Genomic DNA, 16,664 nt, shown 5'->3' with positions numbered 1-16,664 from the left:
TGTGTGTGTGTGTGCGTGTGTGTGTGTGTGCATGCGTGTGCATGTGTGTGTGTGTGTGTGTGCGCATGTGTGTGTGCGCGTGTGTGTGTGCGTGTGCATGGGTGTGTGTGTGTTCCCACCTGTCTTCTGGCTCATGTCTGTGGGCAGGTGCGGTGGACTGGGGCTGAAATGCTCGTTGCCGTAGGGCAGCAGGGACGTCAGCGGATGCATCCCGTGGGACTGCTGCACCACCGACACTTTGTTGGACTGTTGACGGAAACACAGCGACACCAAACACATCAAGTTGGTTTCATTAAAATCATCGTCGTGATAATTATTTCCAAAAGCTGCGTAAATGTTTTAATGTCTGAATATTTAGCCGTATGGCAGCGTGACGTCACACACAGAGCTGAGAAATGCTCGAGTCTTTCTTGGTGCTGAATCCTGAAACAAACATCTGCATTTTCTTTGGTTGTTATGGCAACGAGTCGACACAGAGCGAGAAAAAAGTGATTTTGACTTATTTTTCCAACAGTTTCCTGCGTTATTTACCCTCTGCTGTGGCGAAATGCACTGGATTAATGAGAGCTTCATCTCCAGGTTTGATTTAGTTAACAGTTTGATGGATGCAAAAGAGAAGAATCGCCTTGTTGCCCTTCAGCTTTGTGTGAAATTTCCAGATGTCAACAACAACATGAAATGGATCTATTCTTCTTACAATCACAAAAACTAAAGAGTCACCTTTCACTTAAGGAACAAGTTAACTGTGTTTTGAAGCTGACAGTGAATAAAATCTTTCAGGTAAATCAAAGGACGAAAATGATGTAAAGTGAAAAGTAATTTCATCAGCATGATGCTGCGTGTGTGCTTGTAACGTTTCCTCAGACATGAAAAGGTTTAAATCTCAGTTTCACAACCACAAAATCAACACACAACAACCAAAACCTGCAGTTCTAACTTTAAACAACAGGACAGAAATCACACACATCTACACTCATACATGAAGGAAAAACCTGGACATTTTAAGCATGTTTTGGAAAAACCCCATATGGGCTGTACTTTGCTCTCGCTTGTTTCCAGGGGAGCATGGAAGAGGAGGAGAAACGGAGCGGGAGGAGGACCGTCCGATCGATAAGCCTTTGATGATCAAGTGAGGCTGCGTGCGAGCCAGTTTGCTTTCATGTTTCTGTTTACAAATGGCTCTCAATAAGTTATGTGAAATCTGGTTGCTGCTAATGCTCTCGGCATGGTGGCCGACATCCGATATGTCGCAGCGGTTTGCAGAGTTGGAGGCGTTCGGGCCGCTCAGGCTCAGAAACATGTCTGTTCGCTTTGGTCATTGTTACATACATGCATGTTTCAGCGTGAATAACCGGGTGACGCTCAGAAAAGACGAGGATTTCTGATCCACGTGAACATTTCTCTGAAAACGCCTTCTATAATCGGAGATGGACGGATGTGGGTCCATTTGCATTAAGCAGCACTGCAGAGCGGCAGATCTTGGTGCAACCTGCTGGGCCTCCTGCTGAGTTACAAAGTGAATACCTTATCACTTAAAGGCAGAGCTTCCACACACACACACACACACACACACACACACACACACACACACACACACACACACACACACACACACACACACACACACTATCCATCAGCATCTTAAAGTCTTACTCTGACCAAACTCGCAAACAGAGACGGACCCTCATGTGTATGCCACACGACGAGCGGTTGGAGAGATCAAACCGCCGAGCCGCGTTTAATGTTGAGGCACGTGAAAACAAAACGTGCCGCCTCTTGTGCCGGGCAGCAGAAGTGTGTGAGACGGAGCAGCAGGTAGCACGCGGGTTTGATAAGATGGGCTGCATTCTTAATGATCTGAAGACATGAAAAAGAAATCTTTGGGTTTGAGAAGATGTGGAGATTCTGGCAAAAAGAGCTGCTTCATCACAAACACAACGCGACACGTGTGAGATTTTCTGCGCCGTAAAAAGGCAAAAGAGACGCTCAAAACGGGAGATTATGACTTTATTAACAAAACAGAAGGACGGGTTAAAGTTGCATTACCACTCTGTGCTGCAGCCAGGCCTGTCACAATGAGCAATTAATCAATTAATCACATGACGAATACAGTAAAACTCAATCATTTCCATCAGCACGATTTATCGTTTTTGACTTTCTCCCAAAAGCTGGATGGTAAAAGCCTCTGCTATTGTTGACATAGACTTCATAATTAATTTTATTTGTATTTTCTGTTGTTTCGTTTAATTACTTTGGATATTTAAAATGTCTTCCAGTGTTAAATATTAACTATAATTTAACGTTTATTAATCTTTAAGAATGTCTATTTTACTTTAAAATGGTCTCAAAACAAAAATATTATCGTTTATTGCAATTACTTCATCGTCCAGCAGATTGTGTTACCGTGACAGGCGGAAGTCGTTTCTCCAGATATTGGTTACCGTAGCAACCGGTAACTAGCTCCTCCCCTCTGTTCTGTCGTCGCCTCCAACAGTTGTGTTTTCTTTATAACTATTATATTTTATCATATATTTTAGAAACATTTATTCATATGTAGTTTTTCATGAGTAATTTTTTTTCTGTTTTATAATTTTTTTTAAACATTATTAACGTTTTGCACTTTAGTTTTATTTAACTTTACCGAAGCTAGCTGCCGTTAGCCGTGGCTAGCTGCTCGCTGGGAGCTGCTAGCAGCTCTTGATTTGTCTAAATAACTTGATTTCCTCTTTTGTTAGAACACCTGACACTTTATTTGCATTTAATTACAGTATTCTATCCAGGGAAGAAGAAATAATGTTGTTGTTTTTTTGTTTTTTTTGCAGAATTACTGACATTTAGCAGGGAAAATCCCAAAAACTGCACAGTTTGCATCAGCAGACGGTAAATGTGACTGTAAATGTTTCATGACATTAAAATCAAGCACAGGCAGGAGTTGACAAAAACTTTACATGAACTCACATGATTTGGAGATTAGATATCTGTGCAGCAGCATCAGTATTCAGAGGCACAACCGCAGAATACGAAAGTGCGTGAATTTCTTGAATTCTCAGCATGTGCTGCAGGAAGGATGCAAACGCGTGTCGCACACACACATCTGCTGTGGCTCCGCTTCACGTGCCGAGGTCGCTCAAGACGTTTTGCTGTAACATTATAGCCACAAAATCGTCCATTTATGTTTCCTCTCTTCCTCGGGGTAATTAGTCCGCCTTGAAGTGGCTTTCGCTGTGCCTTCCTTTTTTTTTAAACACACACACTCACAGGCTGACTGAGCTCACTCATTTAACCCGTAATTATCAACCCCTCTGTGTTTAAGAAAAAAATCCCCCTTTTTCAACCCCCCACTACACACATAACTTACACATAATTACTTTTGGTACAATAGGCGAGTGCTGACATGCACGTGGGACACACACACACACACACACACACACACACACACACACACACTGCATAACACTTGCAGTCCCTATGAATCATAAACCTGCAGTTTCTCAGATGATAAGAGTGAAAATTTACACCTATCTTCAGGCGCACACACATAAAGAGATGAGGAACTAGTTCAGCAGCCCTTTAATTTACAGCAGATGAATTACCCACCCTGCAAGGCTGACATAAATCACCAGGGCAAAAACTTGTGGTACAAATCAACAGGAAATCCAGTCAAATGTCTGAAACTTCACCTATTTAACAGAGAACTCACCAGATTCCTCAGTAATGAGTAATTCCCAGAACATATCATCCTAAACCCGTTGCCAACTATCCTTGAAAAGGCCGTTTTCTCTTGTTTCTGATAAGGAAAACAGCTGCTTTAATGCTACATTTCATACAGTAAGTCACATTTAAAAATAGCATTGCATCTAAAAGTTGGCCTGATTGTCTGGTTCTAAGCTGGTGGCGTTCCTCAGGGCGTAATTCTCACAACCATTTTATTCCACATCTATACGATTGCCCTGCTCAGATTATGGATTACTACAACATCTTTTAACATAATCTATGCTGATGATGCGCCACTTTATACATGATCACAGTGACTGACCGAGTTCGTCTGTCCACCATGTTACTCAGGTGAAATCAGCACTTCTGTTCACACCGCAGGTCGTGAGGCTCGATTTACTCATAATACCTGTACAAGTCTGAACCGGAAGGAATCGGCGCCATCTTGGTAGGCGAACGCAAAGCATGGATGAGCCACGACTTCCAGACCAACAAAAAGAAAGTATAAGGACACTCTTGACCAATGTCAACAAAATGGCTGCTGTTGGGACCAAAACGTGTTGGACGATGTGGACAAGCTTCCTCTGATCTCCTGCTTTTAGTTCATGAAGATCAGCAGGGAGGAGCTTCAGACAATCGATGTTTAAACGGATTAATAAAGGACGTAAGGACTCTTCATGTGAATAACAAGGTTATTCACATGTAACATGTTCATATGACATGAACATGTTATTCATGTCACATGAATAACATGAATAACATGTTATTCATGTGAATAACATGTTATTCACATGAATAACATGTTATTCATGTGAATAACAAGGTTATTCACATGAATAACCTTGTCTTAGCTAGGTTATTCATGTCCGTCTTAGCTAGCAGATAAAAGCTACGTTAGCTAAGCACCCATATTTATATTACACAGAGGTAGATTTGAGTACTCAAGAAGTCGTAATGTACTTATATTGTTTATAAGTTAGGAATGAGGTGAGAGCTAGCTCTAAGCTTTTGGCTTGCTTATTGTTGTCATAGCAACTGCCTACCAACATGGCTGTCAACTACAAAGTTCCTGGAAGTGTGACATCACTTCCAGGTGAATCCGACCGCTGGGAGGTTCGAGAACGTTTTACAAAGCCCAAAGCAAACGTAGAAAACACAGCAGTGCCCTGTTTACGTTAGCAAACATGGCCGCTGCCCTCTATGGATTGGTTTTATTAACATTTGTCAAACCAAATACTAATTAAATCAAATACTTTGTTGCGTTTCTATTGATTAGCTCCATCCAAGTTATCAGCACTGTTTGCTGCTTGAGACTCAATGAGGCTAAAAACTAAAGAATGTAAAAACTTCAAGGACTCACATTTAGATTTTAACAGCCAATTAAAGTCTTTTGGTTAATCAGCCAAATAGCATCTTAAGACATTTCCAGAATACGCCGATGCATGACCTGCAGTCTGAAGACATTTCAGACGTGTCTGAAATCAAAACAGCTGGAAGCTCTCCGTGTTCAGGTCTCAGCTCTTTTCAGCTTCTTCTTTCAGGGGAGAAGCTGAAAAGAGCAAAAGCAGATTTGAGTTTCTTCAGATCAAATCAGAGAAACTGTTGACTCCTTCAAATCAGGACAGAAAACTTCATGACTGTTTTAAATGTAAAAATGTACACGCTTTTAACATGATGCTTAAGTTAATTTCCCCAAATTTCTTGTCCTTGGCGTCATTGTCTTCACATTCATTCTTTTATTCCTCTGTAAATCCTATGTGTATGAATGGTGCAACACGAATGCGCCAACGTTTACACCTAAAGGTCACGATGTTCTCTGTGACCGGATCAGAGGGTCCAACAGGCCCTTCTTCACACGCTGCGCTCTCTGCGTTCCTGCGTTCTGCTTTCATTTCTGTTTGCTCTGCAGCGGGTCGCGCCGATCTCCCCTCATTTCGTCTTTACGGCGCTCCGTAGAGCTGGTGGGACAATCTGGACGATGTTTCTGCCAACATCAAGCAACCAAACTGACAAAGAGCGGCGTCCCGATCCGACGCCAACGGCAGCAGCGCTGAATAATAAGGCTCCCATTTGTTGATTACATCAAAGATTTAATTACTTCAAAGAAGCGATTACTTTAAAAATTACAATTAGATATCAACACCTTTTAAAGTGCGTCAGAAAATCATAAATGTGTCCCTCCGTGTCTCTGTAGTCTCATTTAGCTTGAAAGGCCTTTGATTCATCAGGATATTGTTTCTGCCTTTTATCTTCTCTCTATTTGAACAGAAATCTGCGGCTGAATACAGGAGTTAATGGGATCTCAGACATCACTTGTTTGTAATCGCAGCCCTCCACCTTGACCCTGGCGCACACACACGTTTTTTCAAGACATGCAAGCAAAATAACGGCGGCAGTCGCTCGTTTCCCAACGTGCGCACACTTGAATTTAGCAGACCTTATGCTGATAAAACGCCTTTAATGTATTCTTTAGTTTCCAAATGGCACTCTTAGTAGATCAGTCTCTTTCAATATTTGAAGAGGAAATTAAAGCATCCTCTCTCCTGCCTCAGAGTGCTTTTGAGTCTTTAATCTTACATTTCACGTCGATCGCGACATTAAAAACACTCATTTACAGCTTCTTTCAGTCATCCTGGTTGTGGCAAAGCAGAAATAACAAAAGATGCAAACAATGGCTCATTCACCTTTACTCTCAGAGGAAATCCGTCTCCAAAGGAGATTTTGTGACATCTTTTGCTAAAAAAGGGAAAAATAAATGCGTTTTGGACGGGGATCCAAGTCATTTGAAAAGTTTTCAAAACCTACCAGGTGAAACATGTTAAGGAAAAAAACAGCTAAATATCCAAATGATTTTAATTCATTTTGGCTGGCAGAGCAAATGCATTAAACAGGAACAAACATGTTAAATAAGGCAATAAATTCACTTTATTGAATTTATTGCCTTATTTAAGTTTTTAAAATGGATTTATTTCTTCAGTTTTAATTATTTTTACAACTTTTTGTGTGGTTTTGTAACTGATTTAAAGGAGCGGTATTATGCATTTTCCAGAAATATCATCACTTTGAATTGGCACACCTTGAAATTGGGCCTCTGTCTCTTTAAGAAGCTTCTACTGTCTGTTTCACCTCGTCATCAATGCTCCTCCACTATCCCGTTTACAGCTATGATGTTCCTATGATGACACACAATTGTTTTCCAGTTCCTGCTGCCACTAGTCTAGAGGAGCTCAGTGGGGAAGAGCCATTCTTTATCATTATTAATTTTTCACGTATTTATTTAATTTTAGGTGTAATTTTCTTTCTTTTCCACTTTTATTGTGTGTATTTTTGCTCTGGGAATATGAGAAAATAAACAGAATAAAATAAATATAAATAATTAAGTCCAGGAATCAGCGGAGAGGAGGGGGATCTGTTGTATTTATTTTAACATTTCTATTCTAAGGAAGAATAAATGTGGATAAAAATGTATCTGGGTTCAGCAGCAGAGCCTTAAATACATTTTTATATAAATTTGATTACACAGCATCTTATTTATAGGGATTTGATGCAAAAAAATAAAAAATATTAATTGCAACAATTTAAATAAATGAAAGTAATTTTAAGATACATTTATATTATTGTCTATATTTTTAAAATGACATAATTTGTAAATAATAATTCACAGTAAAGCTGAAATAAATTCATGCTTTTATGTTAAAACCATCTCTACAGATGGTTATGGCTGAAAAAACCCCATTTGTGCCTCATGTGTGGTAAATTCCCCCACACACACCTGCAATGAGAGAGAAGCACAAACACACTGAACCAGACACACAAAGCAAAAGAAGGAAGAAAATTATTAAGCAGGATCTGTAAATGAGGCTGAAGCTGCTTATTAGGGAAACGACAGCATGTGTTTCCATGACCGCCTGGAAAATCCTCTCCTAGACGCCACTTATGTTTGATGAACTTGTAAACAAACTTCTTCCATCAGGAACGTTGTTGCTTTTAAAGTGAAAGCATGAAGACCTGGCAGAATAATCCTTTATGACTAATGAACGTTTATGACTTATTTCTGGCTCTGCTGAGAAAGAAAACATGAAAACAAATTTCCAGAAAAGAAAATCTCTTCAGCTTTCTCCAGGTAGAAATGTAAATATTTAACTTCCTACTTTAAACTTCACATAAAACAGTTTAAAACGTCATTTATGAAGACGGTCATACCTGCATATCAATATGAGAAATCATTACTGTTGTTATTTTAAATGTCAAATATTACTGCATTGAGTTAATAAGTGTAAAAAGTCTGTTTGCTCATAATGCATGAAGTTATGAATGAACTAGTTATAAATAAACTGAAATACTAAAAGAAAATAAGAACTGAGATGTAAAAGATGTAAAATAAGTTCATTTGTTCATATACTTTACTGTTTGCTTTGGTTTTACTTAAAAGAATAATCTTGTTCAATAAAGTCAAAGTAAAAACGTCGCAATAAGCAATAAATTAATTTACCGCATGATAAATTTACAAACTAAATCATTTCTATTTGCATCATTTATTGTTTTTCTACCAAAAACTGGATGATAAAAATGTTCAGTTTGGTGTTTTGGTCTCAACTAAACCGTTTTTTTGAAGGATAATTCATTTTATTTGTTTTGTTTATTTTGGATGTTTAAAATATCTTCCATTCCCAGTGTTTAAATGTTCAGTGGAGTTTAAAGTTTATTGATATTTCAGAATGTGTTCTTGCTTTATTACCATTATATATGTTGAAAATTGTCTCAAAACAACAATATTATCATTTATTAACTTCTGGGACGATTTATCGTCCAGGGACATTTATTATCGCAACAGTCAAATCAAACGTCCAGTGGTTAGTTTGTCTACAGCCTAAAAATGATTTCTTTTTGTTAAAATTGAAGGCCCGTTCCTTCTCGATGCGTCCACGGGACCCCCCACAGCCCGTCCCGCCCCAGCCGTGACTCGGTCCCCCAATCTGGAAGTCATTGCCTTTTCCAGAGTCAGGAGCCGAAAATGAGAGCCTCTAAGTTGGAGGTTTGGTAACATCAAAGCTGCAGCAGCCATAACAATGCAGCTATGTTTAAAAAAAGGAGCAAACACCCCCACTCTTCTGCCCCCGCCTCAACAAGCCCGCCCACTACTCCCAATTACACACACACACACACACATGAACACACACACACGCACACACAGAAATCCTCATATACATGCATGAGTGCATGTATGCAAAGATCCGCCCATGCAAGTACACACAGGCTGGTCCGCCACACAGCTGGAACATCTGGGCCGTGGCCATGGTGAATCAGTGACCGCGGCTGCTAACCGAGATGCTTTCTGGATTTCTGCATGTTACCAAGCAGTCTTCACTGAAATGACGTGTTTGCAGATCATTCCTGCTTTTTATTCTCCTCAAACTGCGTCTGCAGCGTTCAGAAAGCATCTTAATCAGGGGATAAAGAGAGATATAAAGCCGTTTTATTCAGGTACAATAGCAGTTTTTTTTTACAAGTCTCATGGTTGAATACAGAGATGCACCGACTGCAGTTTACCAATCTTTAAAAAGCCTGACCTGCTGATTCCGAGTTTGGCCGATAACAATTATTTTTGGCTGAAATGTGGTTTGGACGTGAGCTGGTGGGTCGATCTGTCAGCCAAACGTCTCACTGCAGAGCAGAAGAGGACGGCGGCTGATTTTAGATTCGATCGGTTTCACATGCAAAGTGTCGGCCAATCACCGATCTCCTAAAGGAAACGACTGGCCGGCAAATCAGAGCACCAATCACCTGAAGCACAGATTAAAAACAATGAATATCTCTGCTCAGGGTGAACATTTTATCATTTATCATTTATTGTGATAAATTTCTTATCAAGATACAGAGTTTAATTTATCGTTGTCACAATTAATGTTTGTATTAATCTGAACATCTGTATTGTTCGTTTTATTATTTTCTTTGTAGGTCTGAGTCTTTGTAAGCAAAAGCCTTAGATTCACCATCCAGTTTGTGGTAGAAAGAGAGAAACAATAAATCATGCAAATGGAAATCACTGAATTTGTGTTAATTTATGATGCGATCTGCTGATTTATTGATCAATAGACCTCTACGTTGAGATCATCCATCCATTCTCTAACACCTTGTCCCTCAGTGGGGTCAGGAGATGCTGGTTCCTCTCCAGCTAACGTTCTGGGCGAGAGGCGGGGTCACCTGGACAGGTCACCTGGACAGGTCACCAGTCTGCCACAGAGACACACATCCATGCACACACTCACTCACACCTAAGGACAATTTAGACAGACCAATTAACCTGACAGTCATGTTTGTGGACTGTGGGAGGAAGCAGGAGTACCCGGAGAAAACCCACCATGCACAGGGAGAACATCCAACTACGGGAATCGAACCCAGAACCTTCCTTCTACACCACTGTGCAGCCCCGTTGAGATCATTTGTCGATTTATTCAATAATTTAGAAAACAGAGCAAAGTGTTTTTTAATTGAAAATGCTTCTTATTTTGTCCATACAGTTTGATAACAGATTAAACATTTTAATCTAGTCTTTACTGATCGTTAGCCTCTCATCCCCTCAGATTTTGGACTTTACTCCCTTTAAATCCTTCAGATTCATTATTCACCTAATTTCCTTCAGGCGTCAGCGTTAGGAAATGACATCTGCATCTGCTCCATTTACAGAAACGATTTCATCAGGCCTGGTGCCGTGAGAAAAGCTCTGAGCCAAGGAGAAAACTCTGCAGCTGGCTCCGGCTCATGGACACAACCGGCTGCAGAAAAAATAAAAAAATCAAATCCGAGCAGTGCCATGGCATTCAGAGATGAGTTATCACTCTCTTAATGAGTCAACGGAGACAGACTTTCTCTGCGAGACTGCGGCGGCAGCGAAAGGGACCTCTAATGATTGGTCCTGAAGACGGCTAATTAATGGTGTACTTGTTTATTTCCACCAGAACGTTCCACAATTAACAACTTGTTTGTGACACTCGGGTAATCGCCGGCAACAAAAATATTGACACATGGAGTCGGCAGGAAACGAGGCGACCGCACAGGACATAAATCCTGCAGGGTTTGGTCTGCTCAGACAATGGATAGAGGCCGCAGCCATATTTGTCTCTTTGTGGGAGAAAGTTAGCAGAGCAGGAAAAAAACCAAGTGGTTTGATAAGAGCATTGTTAGGCGGACACAAAGGAGAGAGAGGCGTCAGAGTTTGCATTTATTCTCACACCAGGAGTTTCTTTTCCTCCCGAGTGCAAAATGTCAAACTTCAATAACTGTGTTTATCTGACCTGATTTATCTGTGGGCTGCGGTGGGGACCAAATTTTTATCCAATTATCAAGATGAAGAAAAAAAAAACAACCAAAGTGACCTTTTTCTTTTTCAGAGTCTCCTGCCTGCGACTGTACGGCGGAGGGAGCAACAGGAAGGTCGCGATCCCGCCCGGTCCCGTCTTCCCCCCGTTAACGAGATGACGGAGCAAATGTCTGTCGCTCACTCATTGTGAAACCTTTCCTGCATGGCTGCTGAGCACCGCTTTCACTAGCCAGCTCAGCTTTAAATACCAGAGCAGAAGCTCGAAATGGGAAATGCCGCCGCAGATCGAGAAAACAAAAACCCCTGCAGTGACGCGCTTCCTGTGTGCCAGTATGTATTTATTACACAAATATCGCCACCAAATACCACATAAAAGGCAGCCAGGCGGGTCATAGTGAAAGTACTTTTTCCCTCTCTTCTTAGATGAATGTAGATTTACAGATGCAACTAAACCAGTTTGGGTTTTCCTTCCTGTTATCTCCCCTTTTCTCTCGCTCTCGCTTTCAAATTAACAAAATTAAAAACTCTGATTACTGGGGAAGTTTGAGAAAATAATTTAAATAAATGAAACTTAATTTCCCAATGATAAATTCAAGATAAGAATAAAACATATTTCACGTTATTTGTTGTCTGTTTTTTTAAAAACAGCTCGAATTATTGCGAGTTTATTCTGTGACTGTGTCAATTAACGCAGCAGGTTTTCCAAATTAACGTCCGTATAGACTTAAAAACAGAAGCATAACAGATTATAATTAGACATTTAATATTTTTAGCCACTGCTTTAATGACAGGATGAAATAAATTTTCAATATTTAAAAACTAAATTGCCCTATGGAGAAACTAATCCTTTAATTAATGGGTGGATCAGAGTAAGATTCACTTAATGGTCTAAGTGACTTTTATTTTAAATAACTTAATATATTAAGCAGTATATTTATAATGTATATTTATAAACCTGTAACTCGGCAATGCAGCTGCATTTTTAAATTCATTAATGGTTCATTTATTATGAAACGTAATAGTTTATTCCAATATTTATGAGGTTTAAGCAGCTCCTTGGAATACGGCATCACATTTCCTAAAGTTGTAAACGTATAAATTATACTGTTTAAAAAGATTTTTCTGTGGTAAATTTGGATGGCCAACGATGTATTTTGTTATTAATTTAAACTCTTTGCTCCAACCAATGGAAACCAGGACAGCAGCACCTCTATTTTAAAACATAGGGGAAAAAAACAACAGAATGTCCATTTTAAAGATAGATTCAACTGAGGAGTGTCACTAAAAAAACACAAAAAAACCTAAATATGAATGTGTATTTGTGCTTAAAAACAGAAATACACATTATTTTTTTACTGGTAAAAAACTAAATTTTACAAAGTAATTTTGATCTAGTGTCTGAAGTAAATATCTACACACTTGGAAAAAGACAAAACTAACATAAAAACAATTTTTAGCAAGTTATATGAGCGTGTTTTAAGTAAATAATTCTTTAATATTGGTGAGAAAGTTTGATTTCCACTGGCAGATTGGCGCCGTTACCTAGCAACCCCAGCCCGTTACCTAGCAACCCCAGCCAAGCCAAGCCCGCTACCTAGCAACCCCAGCCAAGCCAAGCCCGTTACCTAGCAACCCAGTGGCAGATTATTTAACTTATAACGACATTTTTTCCGTGTTATAAGTGAAATGCAACTGGAACTTTTTCATCAGTATTAAGGAATTATTGACATAAAGCTCCTGTAAGTTTCTGAAATGTTATTTGCAAGTTAGTTTTGTTTCATCTCAAGCAAACAAAGACATTTTTTTTCTAGAAAATAAACTAAACACCAGGTGAGATTTTGTGTTTTAGATAAGAAGCCATGTTTTCCAGCTCTAACGGTCTGTGCGTGTTGTTGTGTTTTCTGTGCCCGGCGTGTTGCAGACCATCGGGTTATGGGAAGCTCAGCCATTTTGCATGCTCTCTGCCCCGCGGGTCAGCCATTGACTTCATGAGCACGGCGCTTTCTGAAGTCGGATCTGCTGCTTTGATGTTTGTATCAAATGCTGGGATCCCGGGGCGTCGGCGTTGTGGAAGTATTGAAGGCCGTGTAAAAGAAGTGGCTGGCAGGTGCTGCTGCTGAATGCCTTTAAAACCCAAACAGAAATATTCTGTTTTCATCTGCATGCAAACATACTCTTTATGGCACTAAGATAAATATGAAAGGATTTGCACTTTAAGATAAGCAAGACATTTTTGCACAAATTTACATTTTAATTTGTGCAATGCCTTACTTCCTTTTCAAAGGAAACAAACACAAAAAATCAGTAAAAAACTTTTTTAGCTTCAAACTTTAAACAACCCTAAAAATCTATAACGGATAATGAATTAATACTGAATTGATGGAATGGCTAAATTCGTATGTGAATGTTTGTTTTTATATTTCTGAACCTGTTTGCGTGGTGATGTATTTGGTCGTAATGTTTGTTTGTCGTTATAACTGTTGAAGCGGCTGATTTGAATTTTGTTTGTGTCTTCAGGAATAACACTGAGTCTGTTTCATAATGTGTGTAAAGGGCGATTTAATTGTAATGTTTGGTCTAAACCACAGGAAGAATATAATAGAGATTAATGAATAAACAAATAATCATCCCGCTTACAGAGAGAATTAGCTAGAAAATACATTCTCCTACATCATTCCCAGGAATATTTGCTGTTCTGTAAACTACCTTTTGTTTTGAATTTATATTTTTAAAGCTTAGGTGTTTAAAAAGTTGTAAAACCACAAAACTGTGAAGTCCAGTTTAATTATTAAGCTTCATTTGTAGCAGCTGAGACTCCAAACAAAAGGTTTCTGCAAAATCTTTCAGGGATTAAAAGCTTCACTTAGATAAAGTTCAAATTCAGGAGTGGTGAGGAAGAACCTGGGGACAAAATTAATATTTATTCTGTAGCCTGCAAGGAACCTGCAAGGTTCACCAAGGGATGAACGGACGGCTGCATTTATCTCCTTCTGCAGCTGCAATGAGTGGACTCTGTGTTCAGTTTTTGGCACTTCCATTCTGGCTGTGGGAATGTGGTTTGGGTCTAACAACACGGCAGTCAACTTTTACAATGAAGAACCCAAAAATGCAAACCCAAACAAACAGGCGACACATTCAGAGCGAAGACATGCTCACAGGCCTCGAGGTGTTTTTCTACGCCAATAAATCTAAAGAGCAGAATCATTCATGCCATGATTACAGGTTGCTTTTTTCAAGACGACCAGAAGAGGATTCGGAAACCATCTCCTGCTTGAAGAGCGCCGACATAAACCGGAGGATTTAAAAGCAAAAACAACATTGTGATTTTTGTTTTCCAGCCCTAAATAAGCATCTTTACTGCATATTTTAAAGTCAGAGGAAGAACGGGAAACCCTGCAGGAGATAACAGGAAGGTTGAACATTTTGGAGATAGGAAACCTCTTTTCCACAGCATGTCTGCAGTTCATTCAGGCTGCAAGAAAGCGAGAGAGAGCAAGACTTTCATTTAATAGAAGTAAAGCTGAAGAGGTTATACTTTTGTGCTTGTGTGAGTTAAAGCTCATGAAACCTTCTGGATGTGGAAATATTAATGGCCTGTGTCACAGAGACAGACGTTTTAGCAATGCTAACAGTTTAAATGTTGTCTTTTAAACTTTGTTCTATAGCGACAGCCTGCTTGTAAAGCTGATTAGAACATATTTTCTGATGTTATAATTCTTTAAGGGGGATCTAAATTGATTAAAACTTGTTCTGAAATCATTACAAAATCCAGAAATCAGAAATTTGCCACAATATTCTGATCATTTCTTTGCTTTCCTAGATTATTATTTAGGTGACTTTAACAATCCCCTGTTGATTAACTAAGTTTCAAAGACGAAACAAAAGTGAGACAAAGACGAATGAAGTGGAGGCTGGCTGGATGAGAGTCTTCCCTCCTTTCATGTTGTAATGTATTCTCTCTGATTAATTCCTTCAGCCCCAGCGGCGTTGGTGATTTCTGGGGATGAGCGGAGAGCCCCACCTCTTCTCTACCTCCGTTTCCCATGTCAGGCCCCCTGCTGGGGGCCGGTCCCCTCAACACGCGCCGCGCAGCAGCAAGGAAACAAGCCAGCTCCGAAAAGCCACGTCATTTTTTATCTCAACACATCCCGGCACAACGTGCAGACAAAATTAGGCAGATGGTGTGGATACACAACGCTTTCACTAGAAAATATATCACTTTTATCCTAAGAATGTCAAGCTTTACTGCAAAAACACAAAATCTTACCAAGTATGTTTTTGCCTAGTTTCTACAGCAAATATCTTAGTTCACCTGAAATAAGACAAAACTAACTTATAAATAACTTTTCAGCAGGATACAGGAGACTGTTTAAGAAAATTATTCCTTAATATTGATGAAAAACCTCTAAATCCACAAAACATTTTTTTCCAGGTTATAAGTTCAATGGAAATGTATTGATGTAAAACAAACTCTTATGTCTTGCTGTAAAGTTACTTCTGTGTTATTTTTGTCTTATTTCAGATGTACTAAGATATTTTCACTAGAAACTAAACAAAAAATACCTGCAGTGAAGTGACAGAATCCCGTTTTTTAAACCAGCTTTATGTGATTAATGTGTGCTAATTCTATGTGTCATTTATTAGAACATTTGCAGGTAAAATATTGAAAAAAATGTTTTAAATCTGCCCCCCTTTTGCCTTTTATTCAATCCAAGTTGTTCACATGCAGTCCCTTCTGACGTGAAATAAGAAAAACAGCGACGCAGAGCTGTAGCTGACCTGAGGAACGTGAAGTAAGGTCAACATCCGTTTCAGGGAGAAAATATCGAATGGATTTCAAAACTGTAAACCTGAGTTTGATCCAAACACCTGGAAACACAGCTTGGCTTTTCCTCGCCACTCATTTATCACCATAAGTTGTTGTTACCACAAGTGGTTTGGCTGGTTCTCAGGGGATTAGGCTGCTTTCCTCTGATGGATAACGCCTGCAGTCGGTTACTGTTACACAGCTGCATCAGTGTCCTCAAGCCAGTCACAAGAGGCCTGAAGTGCAAAACAATTCAAATGTAAAAAGAGAAATACACGTGTCAAAAATATTCTTAGGTTGGTCTTCAGCTGATTTAACATTTGGTGAGATTTCCTAAGTTTACCTCTTATGAGCTTAAACCCCCACCAGCACAAACCAGTACAAGACGACAGAAGACTGGTTTTAATCTCCCAGTTTCAGTTGGAAAACTGCTGGTCTGGGAAAGATCTCCCAGTAGGAATCAGAGATCCACTTCATGTTCGACAAACATCCTCACTGTACTTTTCACTGGACTGAATTATACATAGGAGAGGAAAACCACCCACTGCTTGTTTGTTTGTTCAAGGCTTGGAGTAAGCAGAAAGAAGACAAAAAGGAGCGAGGGATGAGAGGAGGGAGACAGAGAGAGGGTTAGAGAAAGAGAGAAAATAGATAAAAATGGAGGGAAAGAAAAACAATGAAAGGAATGAAAGAGAGATGAGAAGAAACAGCAGACCAGAAGAAACATGATGGATGGATGGATGGATGGATGGATGGATGGATGGATGGATGGATGGATGGATGGATGGATGGATGGATGGATGGATGGATGGATGGATGGAT

At 39.6% G+C, this 16,664-nt stretch overlaps 1 protein-coding gene across 6 annotated transcripts in view; it reads right to left on the bottom strand.

The window, feature by feature from the left end:
• tcf7 (transcription factor 7) overlaps positions 1-16,664 on the bottom strand; it is an 82,985-nt gene that overhangs the window by 30,162 nt on the left and 36,159 nt on the right. For all 6 annotated transcript variants that reach the window (XM_017303044.1, XM_017303043.1, XM_017303046.1 and 3 more), the window contains exon 4: positions 120-246. In XM_017303044.1, the coding sequence (XP_017158533.1) occupies positions 120-246 (127 nt within the window). The remainder of the gene's footprint in view (positions 1-119; positions 247-16,664) is intronic.

This window comes from Poecilia reticulata, unplaced genomic scaffold (assembly GCF_000633615.1).
Source record: "Poecilia reticulata strain Guanapo unplaced genomic scaffold, Guppy_female_1.0+MT scaffold_155, whole genome shotgun sequence".
NCBI classification, from domain to species: Eukaryota; Metazoa; Chordata; class Actinopteri; order Cyprinodontiformes; family Poeciliidae; genus Poecilia; species Poecilia reticulata.
This window is presented reverse-complemented; position numbering and strand designations above follow the sequence as displayed.